This window comes from Myotis nattereri (assembly GCF_964212035.1).
Source record: "Myotis nattereri genome assembly, chromosome: 2".
Lineage (NCBI taxonomy): Eukaryota > Metazoa > Chordata > Mammalia > Chiroptera > Vespertilionidae > Myotis > Myotis nattereri.
Genome location: NC_138076.1, coordinates 179,750,506 through 179,767,629, shown reverse-complemented (window position 1 = coordinate 179,767,629; position 17,124 = coordinate 179,750,506). Strand labels below are relative to the sequence as shown.

The window sequence follows — 17,124 nt, the reverse complement described above, 5'->3', positions numbered from 1 at the left end:
TTCAGAGGAAGCAGGAGTGAGTTGACAGCAGCCGGATTTGGTTATGAAGGTGAGACTGTTGTTGACTGGGTGGCATTTAGAGGTGTGTTTGCTGGTGTGAGTCCCTACCTTGGTGGCTGGCTTACAGAGGTGAGTCATGGTTGGTTGACCTGCAGAAGTGAGTCAACTCACTGAGGCGAGTTTTGTTCACTTTTTTACTGAAATATTTGCTACAAGTGTTTCATTTATTTGTTCATGATGTGTCCAACCATCTAACTGCTCTCTGGTTGTCAGAAATTATTGAAAACCAGAATATATAATTTTTTTTTCAGAGTCTATCCTCAGGATACACAAGGCATTTGTGTGGGAAAGTGTATTTTTGTTGTTGTTGTAGTATTGCTACTATTAAGCAAAGTGTTTTAAATAGTATAATCACAAAGTATATTATAAATTGTTTTAATTTTATTTTTCATTAATTCTGTTCATTGAAATTAGCTTGCTCACACACAAAATAATAATTAACTGGAGTGACCAACATTTTATTTTAGACTAGCAGTAGAAACTAAAGTGAAAGTAGTGCTCATTTTACACAGAAAATTGATGCCCAGTGAAGTGACTTGCCTTAGGCAAGTGTTAAGATTTTACTATTAACTTAATTAATGGTATTTATTGTGTCTTACAATATTCAGTATCTTATACAGAACCAGGTTCAAAAATTACCTTCCTCCAGAATGTTTTCTCTGATTAGCACTTCTAGGTGTTTATATCCTGAATTTTGGTTGCTCTATGGCTTGTGTTTCGTTTGATGTGACTCACTTTTGACTTTTTATTATTATATTACAGTTCCACACCAGCATCTTGCAGGTGTCAACCCCTTCATTATTACCAGCATCTAAAGGCTTGGAAACGCCTGAGAAAGCAAAATTGCCTCCTAAGTCCGAGACTTCATTTGAGAAGTATGTCATTAATGTCCTAATGTTGCAAATATAAATGTTTGAAAAAGTAGGTCAATCAGAAGCAAGGGTGCTTTGCATTTATTGACAGACACGATTTCTTACCCAGAGAAGCAAGAAACAGTAAGACATGCGCCAGGAAACCTTATCAGTTTTGTGTTATTGAAATAACAGGTGTGAAGCCAGAAGTAACTGGAGAGGAGGCTGAGGATGTGCTTTGGGTCAGGTTGGGGGGGGGGGCGGTCTATGTCCTAGGTGCCCCTCAAAGGGCTGTGAGCAGAATAGCAGCAGTCCTGTGCCTGAGACGACAATGGCTATGAAGGAGATAGGACAGGGATACAATAGTTTTTGCATAGGCAAATAGGATTTTGCGGGAACATAGTCCCAAATTAATTGCCTAATCTTACAGTTAGACAATAAAATAAAACACAATACCAAAAAAAAGAGAAATAACTTTCCTTGCCCAAGTGTTTGTTTTTCACAGTTCTGTTCACTTTGAATATATATGGTCTTTTCTTCATGAAGTTTACAAATACTTTCTTTTTTTTAAATTTTAGTGATGGAAAAAGAACCCTTGGCGCTGCTGTTGAAACCCAAATGTCTGACAGTCTTTCGTAAGTTATAAGTGATTGTGAAAAATGTGGTTGGTACTTCCGGTAGAGGAAGCTTCCCTTACACTAACAATAACCAGTATTGAAAGTGAGTGACTATGAGGCCTGAATTAATGAATGAAACTGTAATGATAAAGTGGAGGTGAGGTGAGGGTGGGGGATGTAAGTTGACAAAGAAATACTTGCTCACTTATCATTGTCTCATGCCAAGTTTCTGTAGATCTTTAGCCTTCTTTACCAGTTTTCCCCTGAAGTTCAGTGCTTATAATTTCACTTTTGTGCTGATATATTAAATCTTGCGGAACAGAATCACAGAGTAGTGTGGTGGCTGGAAAGTCTGCATTGGTTTTCTGCACTTTCAGATTGATAAACTGACCTAATATCTACGTTTATCCAAGTTCAAGTCTGGATTAAATTAGGAAAATGTATTCCTCAAAAAGTACTCAAAGATAAGATCTTTTTCACCATTATACTTTATATGGTGGCAGACACTTCAGGCAACGTATTTACACAAAAATACATGACAAATGCCTTTTAAACATTTGTTTGTATACCAGGTGTACCAGTTACTAGTGCGGATTTTTTTTAACAGGTGGAGTTACACATATGTTGATATATATGCGATTTGATATGTGCTGTTTTGTTGTATTGACAGCAAGCTTCAAAACTTCATATGTCAAATTTGCTGAAGGGATTAACCTCATAGATACTTTTTATGCTTAAAAATGTCAAATTTTGTGCCAAAAAAAGAGCATTTGCGGGAAGTTTTAATTCATAACTTTATTTTGAAGAAAAGTGCTGCTGAAAGTTATCGTATACTTCAGGAAGCTTATGGTGAGCATGCTCCATCTCAAGATACTTGTGAACGCTGGTTTAAATGCTTTAAAAGTTATGATTTCGATGTGAAAGACAAAGAACATCCAGGTGAACCGAAAAAGTTTGAAGACCAACAATTATAAGCATTATTGGATGAAGATGCGTGTCAAACTCAAAAACAACTTGCAGAAGGATTAAACGTTGCTCAGCAAACAATTTCTGATCATTTACAAGCCATGGGAAAGATTTTAAAGGAAGGAAAATGGGTGCCACATCAACTGAACGAAAGACAAATAGAAAACCGAAAAGTCATCAGTAAAATGTTGTTTCAACGACACGAAAGAAATTCACTTTTGCATGGAATTGTGACTGGCAATGAAAAGTGGATTTATTTTGAGAATCCCAAACGCACAAAATCATGTGTTGATCCAGGTCAACCATCAACATCGACTGCAAAGCCAAATCGCTTCGGAAAGAAGACAATGCTCTGCGTTTGGCGGGATCAGGAAGGTGTGGTGTATTATGAGCTTCTAAAACCAGGTGAAACCATTAATACTGATCGCTACTGACAACAAATAATCAATTTGAAACCGCGATTTGATTGTGAAATGACCAGAATGGGCCTGAAGACAGCAAAGTAATTTTGCTTCATGATGACGCACCATCACACATTTAAACCAGTTAAAGACATGGTAAAAGATATTGCCTGGAAAGTATTAACCCACTCACTGTATTCACCAGACCTTGCTCCTTCAGATTACCACTTGTTCTGATTGATGGCACACGCACTCTCTGAGCAGCATTTCAAAACGTACGAAGAAGTGGAAAATTGGGTCTCTGAATGGTTTGCCTCAAAACAAAAAATGTTCTATTGAGATGGTACCCACAAATTACCTGAAGGATGGGGGAAATGTATAGCTAGCGATGGACATTACTTTGAATAAAGCACTTTTGATGTTTCTCTTGAAATGATCACATTTTCTTTGATTGCAAAATCCACGTTATTAACCGGTACACCTGGTATTTATATTATTCTGTTTCTTTGAGCAAAAGTATTACCTTTTTCCTCTCTCTTTTGAAACTAGTACCATATTCCTGCCTTCAGTTTTAAATAAGACCAGCTCTATAAAACTGAATGCTAATCCTGTTAAAGAGAGTGCCTTCGAATGTTTACAATGTCACTTTGCTGTGACGAGGATAGCAAATGAATTTATACGGACAGTAAGAGGAATTCCTCTACTATGCTTTGATCAGAATTACAAATGAAGTGCTCTGTCAGACTCAGAAAATCGATTTCTTTGAGAATTGAAAAGTAAAATTTTCATGCTTTATTTATTTTTGTAAGAGATTTTTTAAATTGATTTTTAGAGAGAGAGGAAAGGAGAGGGAGAGAGAAACATCGACTGGTGTGAGAGCAAAACATCGATTGGCTGCCTCCTGCACTCCCCCTACTGGAGACCTAGTCCACAACCCGGGCATGTGCCCTGACCGGGAGTGGAACGAGTAACCTTTCGGTGCACAGGATGACACCCAACCAACTGAGCCACACTGGCCATGGCCTCATCCTTTATTTTAATTAGAGGATTATATGTAAACTAGAGGCCCGGTGCACAAAAATTAGTGCACTCGGGGGTGGGGGGGTGGGGGTTCCCTCCGCCCAGCCTGTGCCCTCTCGCAGTCTGGGACCCCTCGGGGGATGACCACCTGCTGGCTTAGGTCTGCTCCCTGGGGGATTGGACCTAAGCTGGCAATCAGACACCCTTCTGGCAGCCCAGCAGCCCTCGGGGGATGTCCACTTGCCAGTGGGGAGCAGGCCTAAGCTGTAGTCGGACATGCTTAGCGCTGTTGAGGAGGCAAGAAAGGCTCCCACCACCACCGCTGTACTGGCAGCCATCAGCCTGGCTTGTGGCTGAGCGGAGCTCCCCCCTGTGGGAGCACACTGACCACCAGAGGGCAGCTCCTGCATTGAGCGTCTGCCCCCTGGTGGTCAGTGTGTGTCATAGTGACCAGTCATTCCAAGTCTTTCTGCTGTTAGGGTCAGTTTGCATATTACCCTTTTACTATATAGGATAGAGTCCTGGTGCACGGGTGGGGGCCAGCTGGTTTGCCGTGAATGGTGTCCCGGATCAGGGTGGGGGTCCTGCTGGGGTGCCTGGCCAGTCTGGATGAGGGGCTGATGGCTGTTTTCAGGCTGGCCACACCCCCTTTAGGGTGGGGGTCCCCACTAGGGTGCCTGGCCAGTCTGGGCGAGGGGCTGAGGGCCGTTTTCAGACTGGCCAGCGACTGAAGCTCCCAGCCTCTCCATTTTGTTTTTCTTTTATTCTGGGATTTATTTACCTTCTATAATTGAAACTTTGTTGCTGTCACTGGAGCTGAGAGCCGGCTCCTGCTCGCTCCAGCTCTGAGGCCACGGCCTGCTGAAAGCAGGTAGCTGGGGTTTGTTTAGCTTCTATAATTGAAACTTTGTTGCTTTCGGAGCTCAGAGCTGGGCCGCAGCAGGCGGGGAACCTTGGCTTCCTCCATCACTGGAGCAAGCAAGCCTCCTGCTTGCTTCAGTGAGTGGCTGCCGGCCGTCATCTTGGTTGGGTTAATTTGCATATCATGCTGATTAGCCAATGGGAGGTGTAGCAAAGGTACGGTCAATTACCATGTTTGTCTGTTATTAGATAGGACAGTATATGAATACTTAAAAAGTTCCCAGTGTATAAAGGTATATTTGCAAAGGATATAACATTAGGCCTCAGAAAACTGGTTTAAATTTTCGAATATTGACATCACAAGAATAGTCCTAAGTGTTTTTCCAGCTACTCAAACATGTGCAGGACGTTTACAGTTATTGGCAGGACAGTTAACCACCCCTGCTTTTAAAAGAACTAAATGTTATAATTTTCTTAAGCACATAAGTGACTGCCGGAATCCAGATGTTCTTTTATTACCAGGATTCAACCCACACACAATTCTAGTTTCTTTCCAAGATATCCTACTTAAAAACAGTGGCACCAGAGCCACTTATTATTAATCCTAATTATTATTATTGTTATTTTTAGAACTTCAAGTCTGCAGAAGTCTAGCAGCCTGGGCAATCTGAAGAAAGAGTCATCAGATGGGGTTGGTTCTGTGTTTTTTTTTTCCTGTCTGTTACCCTGAGAAGAAAATATTTAGGGATCTTCATCTTTTCCTATGTTGCAAGTAAAACTCTTAAGAAGAGCTTGTGGTTTCTTGATGGAAAATTATTAGATAATAGGAAATGATTGGGTTAAGGATAAATATCAAGAAGTATGGTAGGAAGGATTGAAAGTAGTGCATAAAAACAAAAATAGAGACTTTAATAATAAAACGTTGTTGGAAAGAAATGAAACAGATTTTGTAGCTGGGATATATATGTAAATTTATTTTAATTTATGGAATTGTATGTGACAAACTATGAATATATAAGGGATTCCTATAACAATCTTAACTGTTGTTGTTTTGAACAGGAAAAGGAGTCTATTCAGAAGCCTCCAGAGGTAATTTTCATGTCCAGGTTGCAATGTAAAAATGTTTTAGACTTCTAATGCATAAGATTGCTTAAATGCCTCTAGTAGACAAAACTCTCAGAAACATACTAAATGAAAGAAGCCAGACACAAATGATCGCATATTATATGATTCCATTTATGTGAAATATCCAGGCTAGATAAATTCATAGAGACAGCTCGGAGGCTGGTGGTTGCCAGGGGCGGAGGAGAGTGGAAGGGGGAGAAGCCGCTTAATGCTAAGGGGTTTTCCTTTAGAACATGGAGGCCTTTTGGAACTAGATAGAGGCGGTTGTTTGCAACACATTGTGAATGTACTAAATGCCACTGCATTACTTTCGAATAGTTACTTTTATGTTACATGAATTTCACCTCGATAGGTTATTGGAAAAACAAAAAGAAAATGCCAAACTCTCAGTCACGCAGCTTAACGTTCTTAGCGATTGTCACTGGGCTTCCTTTGACCTCACAGAAGGCCCTTCTTCGATCACCAGGGGTTTATTTTATGCAACCACTGTCCACCTACAGCAAACAGTCTGCCATTTTAGAGGCATCGTTGAGATGTGCTCTGGGTCTTCTTTCCTCTGGTTTTCGATCATTAGCCTCGCAGAGGTTACCGTCTGGTAGACAGGCTACTTCCAGGTGCAATTTCTTGGCTCTTGGCTCCCGGTGCCTTGAGTCATAGTGTAGGTAGGGCTGAGGCAGCACAGACAGCGGGCACAGCCGTGATTAAAGCCATCCTCTGTTCTTTTCGCCCCGCCAACTCCATAGCCGAGTGCTTTTGACATCAGCGCTAAGACATGAATATTAGTGCCACTAATCTGTGGCATCTGTAAACTTTTAGTTACTATGAGCAGTAAATATGTAGAGTAAAAGAACCAACCACCTTAAGAGCCTATATCCATCCCCTTGCCCTTTTCTCCACTTCGGAAGAAACAGAGGGCAGGAGATGTTAGAGAAAGGAGAGCATCCAAACAAAAGCATTGTTGCATAATACTGAAACCATATAAAAGACCATGTTACTGTAATTGCCAGTTCAAATAACCAGAAAGCTAAAAATATTAAGCAGCATTAAAAAGCATAATTTAATCACAGTGGAAGTTCTGAAATACTGTAGAAATCTGAAGTAGCTTCTGAATCAACCAAGAACAATTTAATTATAGTCAGTTTAGTTTTAGGTAAGGGTATCTGAATATATCACAGTTTTTGAAAATTGTTAAGCCAAATTTAGCAACTTTCAGGCAGGATATGAATATATCCCAGGATTTCATTTCAAAAATAGTTTAAACAGTTGCTGATTATACCTTCATTTCATTAATTATTTGAGGAGAATATTTAAAATAATTGAAGTACAATCTCTTTATACTGCCTGTGTAGAAGCTTGTGAATAATGCCCACTTTCTGGAGGAAGTATATTATGCTGTATTGGGCTTCTATAGATGCAGTTATATTATAAAGACTATGAACTGTCTCATAGCCAGATCTGTGTCATAATTGTTGGAAAAGAAGTCTATTGCTATTCTGGTTTTTTATCTCTATGTGGTTTTTTTTTTGGGGGGGGGGGGGGATAAGGCAAAGAACACTTGAGAATTTCTCTGTCTATCCTAATTTTTAAAGTCCCTAATATTTAAATATGAATTATAAGTTAGTGACAAGCATGTTTTGTTGTTTCTTAAGTAGCTTAAGAATTGACTTTTTGAACTTCTCATGTGGCACTTGGTATTCATAATCAATGTACTAGTTTAGTTATTCCTTTAACTGCAATCACATATGTAACATATTCAGTATGTGCCTGGCAGGTGCTCATAATTATGTGCATTGGTGTTGCTTCATTTATTTTTACTTCTCTCTCAGGATAAAGCTTCAGTAGAAAGCAGCCCGTTTGGGACCCTCCCGCCCAAAGCCCCAGGGCATGATGCCTGCTTGGATGACAACCCCTTTGGCACCCGAAAAGGCAGATCTTCCTTTGGTCGTGGCTTCTTTAAAATAAAAAGTAATAAGAGGACAGCAAGTGCGCCGAACTTGGGTAGGTCTGGCCAAAACGCCTTTGCCCTAATTCCATCAGAACCAGGAAGAGAACAGTCTCTTCCCTTCCCCGACTCATCTATTTATGCATTTCTCTTTCTCAGAAATGAAGGTGAATGACGTAGGGAGGAAATTAGCAAAAAAAAATGCTTCCATGGATTTAATTCAGTGGTCTGCTGAAGGTAGCTCTGTGTAGACTCCCTGGCTATCTCTTCTGGGGTGTACACAGAAGGAAGACCTAAAACCATGATTCCCTCTGACTTCATTGTAACCAGCTTCCCATCTGTTTTTCACGTGGACAAATTAACCCCATGTTGACACTGCGCGTGGAGTCGTGTGGAACTCGCCATCCCTCCACCGTGTGTACTTTGGGAGTAGGAGTCTGATCTGTGTTTCATTTTGTCATTCCCCTGTGTTCTCTCCATTGGGCTGCGTGTGATTGTGTGCGTTGTTGGGATATCTGAAGATCGTAAACGAAGTGCCAGTGCACCCACCTTAGGTATCGTACCCCTGCATGCCAGCCTCGGCTAGCGCTGCGCTCCAAACCGGGCTAATCCCTGCTCTTGGCATCTGTGATCTCTAGAAAGCGCGCTGGCAGCCACCAAAAAATGTAGTTCTCTACTCCGGAGGGTTCTTTCCACCTTCTGCTAAAAAGGACTCTCTGTAGAACCTTTGCTTTCAAGCGGAAATGCTGTTGTAAGCAATGCTAATGACACCTTGCGAGCAGCACTGGGGGGATCCAGCGCACACAGCATCCCTCTGAGTGCAGGGCAGGCGTGTCCTGGCATTTAAACAGCTTTCACCCTTGAAGCACAGTTCCTCTCACGCTAACGCCCAGGTCCTGGCTCTTCCTGCCCCATGTTTCCATCTTCCCCAGCCTCCAAAAAGATACATTTTTAGCCAAATAGAGAGATCTGTGGAAGAGTTTGAAAATGGTTTTTTAGACTTAATTCTCTTATGGGAACGTTCTCCTGACATGTTATTGCTTTGAAGGTAGAGGGAACATTTCATGATGAACTCAATGTGTTCTTTGAGGAGTTGCCCCCAAAGTGATTTTCTGAGGAGGAAGTTCAGTTTTCCTCTTTAAAGGGCAGGCTTCCTGGAGGGGGAAGAAAAAAAAAGTCTAAACATAAAAATGAGATGCTTTTGAAATGAGGGTGGGGTGGGCAACTTTTCAGGAACATCAATACCCATCATGACTGTAAGGATTTGAATGGAAAGTTCCTTTGGGTTTCCAACAGACTCTGTTACCTTGTATAGATATCCACATATCTATTCACATGGGTCATCAAAGGTGACTCCTCTCTCTTTGTAGCCTTAAATGTCTAAAATGAACACTGGATGAATAAAATAAACTGATTCATCCAGATAACTATTTTCAAATGTTTTGTAACCTTTCTTAGAAAGGTATTGTCAATGCTAAGAGGAAAATGCTGCTTACTGTAACCTATAACCACAGCTCTGCTTCATAGAAAAGTCAACCTCTGCAACCTTTACCACTCTCTAAGACACTGCTCCTGTGATTTTTGTACAACTTTTACTTTCCTCCATAAAAGTGTAAAAACTCACACTGAAGAAACAGTATCCCTTGTGTTTGCTAGTGTGGGATCACCCATTAAGGAACAGTTAAAAGAACTAAAATAGTTAATGCTTGAAGATCCCAGAGTAGCAAATTTGGATGTTATTTTTGTAAGGCAGAATCAACAGACACTAATTTTATATCAAACAAAAAAATTTCATATTCAGTTCATTCTTCTCTCAGTGCCTAGGATGTAATAGGTTATGAACAAAAATACATTTCTTGAATAAAGAATTGCCAGAACTTGGTAACCGATTTGAAATAAATGCCAAAGGTAAGGAAGGAATGAAAAGAAAATGACAAAGAGTTTGAACTGGAGTGCAAGGAACCTATTAATTAATATTAATGAAATATTAAATAAGGATATCAAGAGAAGACTCAGAAAAAAATTGTATGGGAATTTTGCTGAGTCCGAGATACCCCTGGCACACTGAACTGGGAATATACACAGCAGATACTGAGGCTGGAGAAAAAGATGAGGCCCATGGATTTTGATGTCAGCTGCTTATCAATGAGTGAAGCCATCATTTAGTGCTGAGCATTGAGTGGGTGGGCTTGTCAAGAGATCCTGCAGAGGGAACTTAGAAAAGAATCTTGGAGTGGAGTGGAGGAGGAAGGGTAAACAGGGTGCTATAGCAAAGAAGGAACTATCAGATAGCAGATCTAGGAGAGAGTCATGCCAAGAAGCTAAGGAAGATGGTGACTCTGAAGGATGTAGGAGATAGTCAGCAGTACCAAATGGTATAGCAGTATTGAGAATAATTCCATTATGAATTAAATTACTTAAGGAAAGAATATGGCAATCCTATCACACCTTTGAATCTCAAAGGTGTTGTATTTCTTAAGTTAATTGACTTTACACACAACTGATGTAGAGTAGAACAGGGTGCTTTTTGGTTTATAGGCCCACAGAAGAATTCTTACCAGTTGTTAAAGCCAAGAACCTAACCTCTAATCATGCTCATTTTCTATATTAAAATTCATTGAGTTTGTTTTCTCTTCTTGGAATAGCTGAAACAGAAAAGGAGACAGCCGAGCACCTAGACCTGGCTGGTGTATCTCCTCGGCCAAAAGGTTCACAGGGGAGCAGCCCCTTCCAGATGTCCCCATCATCTCCAGATTCCAAAAAGAAATCCCGAGGCATCATGAAACTCTTTGGAAAGTAAGTAACAGGGCGAACAAGTGGAATGGACTTTGTCTTATATGTTGTTCAAACGTAGGAAGAAATGGAAAATGGGCTGAAAATGGATATGAAATTGTAAAGCTTCCGTGTTCCTCTTCTGGAAGGAAGATTGTGATTTGGGATTCATTAACTCATTGGGTCGCAAACTTTAAATCCAAATGTCTACTCTAATGACAGACAAAGAGGAGTAACTCAAATGTATACACCGATTACAAATGTTCCTCTTAGTCTAAGGCCTCCTCAGGTCGAATACAAGGCAATGTGTGTTGTATCTTTTCTTCAGACTTAGGAGAAGTCAGTCAACTACATTCAACCCAGATGACATGTCTGAAACTGAATTCAAACGAGGAGGGACAAGGGCAACTGCTGGGCCCCGATTGGGTTGGTCTCGAGATTTGGGACAATCTAATAGGTAAGAACATCCAAACTAATGGACTTCCGCATCTCTACCCAAGCATCAGGGGGGAGTCTCATGAGCACCAGCAATGCTAGTATTGTCCCTGGGTTGCACAGTCAGATCCATTGCTTACTGCCATGCCTACTGGAAGGGTCTGCCATCTTTAGAGCAGTGTAATTTGGCAATGGTTGGTGAACAACTGTGCAGCAGATGTGGGCTATCTGAGCTAGGTGAGGAGCCACAGCTGAAGTGCCCGCAACATCTGTATTAGAATGAATATCAGACTTAGTTTTCAAAGAAAATAATTATAAGTACTCTAAAGCATAGCCTTGCAAAGATAGGACAAGTAGGTTTACAAGTAGGTTCTAGAGCAACAGTTCTCAACCTGTGGGTCGCGACCCCTTTGGCGGTCGAACGACCCTTTCACAGGGGTCGTCTAAGACCATCCTTCATATCATATATTTACATTATGATTTATAACCGTAGCAACATTACAGTTATGAAGTAGCAACAAAAATAATTTTATGGTTGGGTCACAACATGAGGAACTGTATTTAAAGGACCAGAAGGTTGAGAACCACTGCTCTAGAGGCAGATTGCTTGGGTCTGATTTCTGGTCTTACCACTTCCTATAAGCTGGATAACGTTGAACAGCTACTTTCATGCGTTGTGTCTCTGTTTCTTGTGGTATGTATTAGTATCTTTCCTGAAAAATGGTTTTGAAGATTAAATTAGTTTATATGTGCTAAGTATCTGACAAATCACTGTTTAATAAACAATGGAACCTGTGAAAGCACCTAAAGATATAGATTCTATCAGAAATCTTAAACTTATTAGGACTATGTAATGTTTTAGTTATTATGAGTCTAAGAACTTTTCCTACACCTTTCCCACAGTTCAGGGCTGGTTTGGAACTACCTGTACTATACTGACCTACTGAGCATAAAAAGGGTGGGGTTGGCAAACATCTAGCACCAATCATTGATACTAAGTCTTTTAACTCTGTTTAGCCTTCTCCAAATACTGAGCAGTCTCATTTGCCATATGTTCTCTTGGTACACAGTAGAGAACCTCCTTGTGCTGCTAAAACAGACAAAAGTCTTATCACCACTTTTTTTTTTTTTTCAAACAGGAATACTATTTGTGTGTCAAAGTAAAAGAAAACAGAAATTTGCTTTGATTATACTTTCTTATAATCAGTGGTGACATATTGCCCCCTTCTCGTTGATTACCACCTGGAAAGAAACCATCATTCTGCTAAAATTAATTCAAGTTTTACTTGAGTTTCTTTTCATCTGACCTAGTGTTTTCTGTTGTGAATTCAGTCTTCAAACAACATTGGTTGAAACTAGTACAATGACTTGACTTGTTGGTTCAACTCGGTCTTCTACAGAACATGCTTTTGCTAACCCACATTGCATCTTTTGTGGTTTCATTTGAAATAAAGATTGGTCTCACAAGGTCACTTTCAACTCCAGTGCCACTTCCTCTTCCAAATATGTACTGATATTAAGCTTTGCACAGTCCAATGTGTATCACCAGTAAATACCCATATCTGTTGTACATACAGTTGTTCAACCTTGATGATAAGCCATAGGATTGGCTTTGAATTGTTTTTCATACAATTGTTCATTTTCCTGTAGTGACTTGGATATGCCATTTGCCAAATGGACCAAGGAGCAGGTTTGCAATTGGCTTGTGGAACAGGGCTTGGGGTCCTACCTGAATTCTGGCAAGCACTGGATTGCATCTGGCCAAACACTTTTGCAGGCTTCTCAACAAGATCTAGAGAAGGTGACTGCTTCTTGGTTTTTGTTTACATAATGAATTCTGAGAGAGAGATAGAGAATGTGAATGTAGGATTGCTTTCTATGCCTTAAATGGGAATGGGGGGAACCAGTAAGTGCTCTTGGAAAAGTCTGGCTTTCCTGCTTCGTGCTTATTTTATTTCATGGACTAAAAACAAAGGGTCTGGTTGTAATGATTCCTTATGGAACACTTAAGCCACTGGGCATTTTAATGAAAAATAATTGTATGGCCATAATAATAAACCTTAAGCTCATATTTCTCAAAATCATTCTGTGGCTTTATCGTTATTAACCCGTCTCCCCAATGTAATATATGCAATTCAACTTCACTTTGCAAAAGGCAACAACAACAAAAAAAGAGCTCTACATTTTATGTTCCATCATTTAACATTTCCCAATTATTTCCCAATTATTTAATAAGAGTAGAATTCCTGTTCTGCATCCTACAGTTCCAGAAAGGAGCCTGCTAGTGAATGTCTCACACTCCCCACTGAACTAACTCCAGTGGTCTTGGCCTTCTAGGGGCCTTTTGTTCAGCAACTCTTTACTAGCCAGAGTTAGCATTCTGATTTAATGTCATTGTTGGCTCTCAGATGTTCGCTTCATTTTGGAGGAATTTGCATCCATTGCCAGTGGCACCCAGCCCGTATTGACAGGATTGTAAAGCCAGTGTTTCTGTTTATTATTTCAGGAACTTGGAATCAAGCATTCACTTCATCGAAAGAAACTCCAGCTGGCATTGCAAGCTCTGGGATCTGAAGAGGAAACCAATCACGGAAAACTGGATTTCAACTGGGTCACTAGTAAGAGGTTTTAAATTCCTGAACTCCTAAATAAGAAAGCAAGCAAATAAATAATGCCACTCTTCCTTTTTAATCACAAGAACAGGTATTCTGTGGCACATTAACCACGCGAATTTCTCTCCTTTAGGATGGTTGGATGACATTGGCCTCCCCCAGTACAAGACCCAGTTTGATGAAGGCCGGGTAGATGGTCGAATGCTCCATTACATGACTATCGTAAGTGATTCCCTCCTGGGGTGTGGGGGTTTTCACAAGGATCCACCAAGTTTGAATACGTTGCTTTAACTTGAAGATAGGGGCAGGAATATTTCCCATTAGGTTTAAATTGTAGGATTTGGTGGTTGCAGCAGTGTTGGAGGATTTTAAAACCTAATTTAAGTCAAACTATCCAGAAAATTGATTTCATGTATAATCAATATTGTAGACATTGAAGTGCATACTTTGAATGGGCGAATTGTATGGTGAGTGAATTATATCTTATGTTTTTTTTTAAAAATAGAGTGTGGAGTTTTTAATCCCTGGCAGTTTTTAAATTTTATATTCCTATATGCAGTGACCACTCAGGAAAGGCTACCCTTCTGGCCTGAAATCCAGAGGAACTTGTCTTCTCCCTTCCCTCTCACATTTGAGAACTGTTACCTGGAACCTCCTCACTTCTGCCCAGTTCTGCTAGGGCGGGAGTCACCCTGGGGTAAAGAAGTAGGGGAAAGGTTGACTTTCACTCTGATTCCTTCATTATGGTTTCATATGTCTAGCCTTTTGCCCCAGGGGTAGAAGGACTTTCCCCTGCTTTACAACAGTGGGGAGAGATAGATTCCAGGAGAACGTGTTCTAGATGCCACAGTACTACCTGGGTTCTACCTGACATACTTTTACTGAAACAAAATTTATTTTATTTTATTTATTTTATTTTATTTTTTTTGTGAGCTGGGCTATGGATTCAACTACCATAAGTATCTCCTTTAAATAAGTTGAAAGTTTCGAACAGCTAACTTAAATGAGAATTATCCAATATTAAGAAACTTGGAGATCAGCTCATGGGATTTGCTTTCTTCTCTATCATTGAACCAAGTCTATATCTTGGTGGGCACATCTTGCTACACTAACAGGTGGTATGTTGCACATTTGCTGTGTGCCAGGCACTTTACTGGGATCAATACTGAGGTCTCAGCAGTCCTTGAGCTAGCATTCTTATTATCCTCAGTTTTTAGATGAGGAAGCGAAAGAACCCAGAAATCAGGTAACTTGACCGAGCTTCCACAGTTACAGAGCAGGAGAAACATCACATGGCATTTGAACCTATGCAGTTTCCAGACCCCTGCTCTTGATAGTTCACAGCTCCACCTGGAGCAAATTCAGTAAATATTGGCCTGCCTAGCTAGGTCTAAGTACGCTCCCCTAGGAATGTGAGCAAATTCAGGCTTAAAATCTTTATAAAAAGTATATCTATAACTCTCATAGCTACCCTATATAATAAAAGTGTAATATGCAAATCGACCGAACAGTTGAACAGCAGAACGACCATCCAGAGGACCATCCATGACCACACTATGACACCCACTGGCGCCAGGCCAGCCAAGGCGGGTGTGATGCGATTGGTTGGGGACCCGGCCATCACCCCATGATCACCCCAAAGAGGGAGGCCCAGGCCACCGACCAGCGGGCTGTGGCAAGTGGGCAGGACCTCCCTCTGCGAGGGATGCCCAGGTCCCAGGTGCTGGTGGCTGAAGGGAAGCCCAGGTGCCCTCGGCCGGGGAAGGAAAGCCTACTCTTACACGAATTTCGTGCATCGGGCCTTGAGTAAATGAGTAAATGACCTTAGAAAATTTGATCCTGGAAGTTCTGAGTCATAAAATATCTGTTTTTAATGTGGTATCCTGGGTTGGATCCTGGGACAGAAAAAGGACCTTCATGAAAAAACTGTTGAAATCTGAATGAAGTCTGTAGTTTGTTTAATTTTATTGTCTATGTTAATTTCTTAGTTTTAGTGGATATGTCATAGTTATATGTTAACACTAAGGGAAGCTGGGTGAAGGGTATATGGAACTCTCTGTACTATTATTGGCAACTCTTCTGTAAATCTAATAGTACATAAAAATAAAAGATTTTTTAAAAATCCAAAAAAGTGTTTTGATTAAAAAAGGAAATAGTCCCTACTTTTAAAATTTCTTAAGCTAGTAAAATTTTATTTATGTTATGAACATTATGCATTTATTTTTTTTTAAATCTGATAGATTTTTAGTTGAAAATAGCCCACATGCAAATGTTTTGAATGGGTGTTTCAATCTTAGATTGTCAAATGTCCTTTCTAATTTACAAGGCACTACCTTTAAGAAGTTAATCCAGAAAAATTTAGGAAAGAATTTTTGCTCAGTTAGTAGCCTTTAAGGATTTAAACTGATTGCCTAATATTTAGAAAGTATTTTTATAATAGATTGATTTTTTTTTTTCCTCATAAGGAATGTTATCAGTAAGATGTGTCTAACATGGATGTTTTCTTTGTTTATTTTCTGGGTGTGTTTGGATGTAGACCTGTGCTTATGTTGACACTGCCACCCAAATCACCTTCTTCTAAAATAATTTGTTTTGGTGTGTTTGGTATGTTTGAAATGTGCCCAGTAACCACAGACTGGCCAAAGTTATTCCTTGAAGGAAATGATTGGTGATATGTATAGATACTTACATATAGCTTCTTAATTTCTTTATACTCAACTCTGAATAAGACCTTTGCTTTGGCTGACATAGATTTTCTAAAAATTGCCATAGTGTCTGCTGGATAACACATACAGATCTAGAGCTAGGGATTTCTTGAGGTTGGGGGGATAGTGTGTGCCCACTCTTCTGGTTTTTCCCAAAACTGATGTGTGTTAGCTCAGAAAAGCAAACCTCATTAGTCAATGAACATCACTTGCTTTTAGCTATCTGCTTTATCAAAGCAGGTCACTGTTTGTCACGACCCAGCGAGTGCTTTCCAAACTGTGTGTTTCAGAGCGAAGGGGTCCCACAAGCCTATCCCAGAATGTTTGGGAGAGAAGTAGATGGAAGTCAGTGTCAGTCAGGGCAACATTAATTTTGGTTTTCTGATATATTGGGGTCCTGGAGAAGATTTTGATTGGAACAAGGAAAAGGGTCTTGCTATTAAATAAAGGCTTTGAACACAATGACAAGCCCTCGGGGTCGATTAGGAGAGGGGCTTTTCCACTTTTATGTGCGTTTTCTGAGACTTCCTTGAGGAGGTCGTCCTGCTCAAGGAGTCCTGCATTTTGTTCTTTTCTGCAGGATGACTTGCTGTCTTTGAAAGTCGTGAGTGTGCTGCACCATCTCAGCATCAAAAGGGCCATCCAGGTCCTGAGGATCAACAACTTTGAACCCAACTGTCTACGGAGGCGGCCGTCTGATGAGGTAGCATCTGAGTTGAAGGTTACTCAGCACGTGCCTTCCATGCATACGACTGTC

General features: G+C 40.4%; 1 protein-coding gene across 1 annotated transcript in view; it reads left to right on the top strand.

Moving 5' to 3' along the window:
• Positions 1 to 17,124, top strand: part of PPFIBP1 (PPFIA binding protein 1) — a 168,612-nt gene that overhangs the window by 145,565 nt on the left and 5,923 nt on the right. Inside the window, exons 15-26 of the mRNA XM_081082694.1 lie at positions 823 to 935; positions 1,490 to 1,546; positions 5,407 to 5,467; positions 5,836 to 5,865; positions 7,728 to 7,899; positions 8,365 to 8,397; positions 10,489 to 10,639; positions 10,944 to 11,072; positions 12,701 to 12,851; positions 13,557 to 13,668; positions 13,796 to 13,884; positions 16,948 to 17,070. Of these exons, the coding sequence (XP_080938820.1) occupies positions 823 to 935; positions 1,490 to 1,546; positions 5,407 to 5,467; positions 5,836 to 5,865; positions 7,728 to 7,899; positions 8,365 to 8,397; positions 10,489 to 10,639; positions 10,944 to 11,072; positions 12,701 to 12,851; positions 13,557 to 13,668; positions 13,796 to 13,884; positions 16,948 to 17,070 (1,221 nt within the window). The remainder of the gene's footprint in view (positions 1 to 822; positions 936 to 1,489; positions 1,547 to 5,406; positions 5,468 to 5,835; positions 5,866 to 7,727; positions 7,900 to 8,364; positions 8,398 to 10,488; positions 10,640 to 10,943; positions 11,073 to 12,700; positions 12,852 to 13,556; positions 13,669 to 13,795; positions 13,885 to 16,947; positions 17,071 to 17,124) is intronic.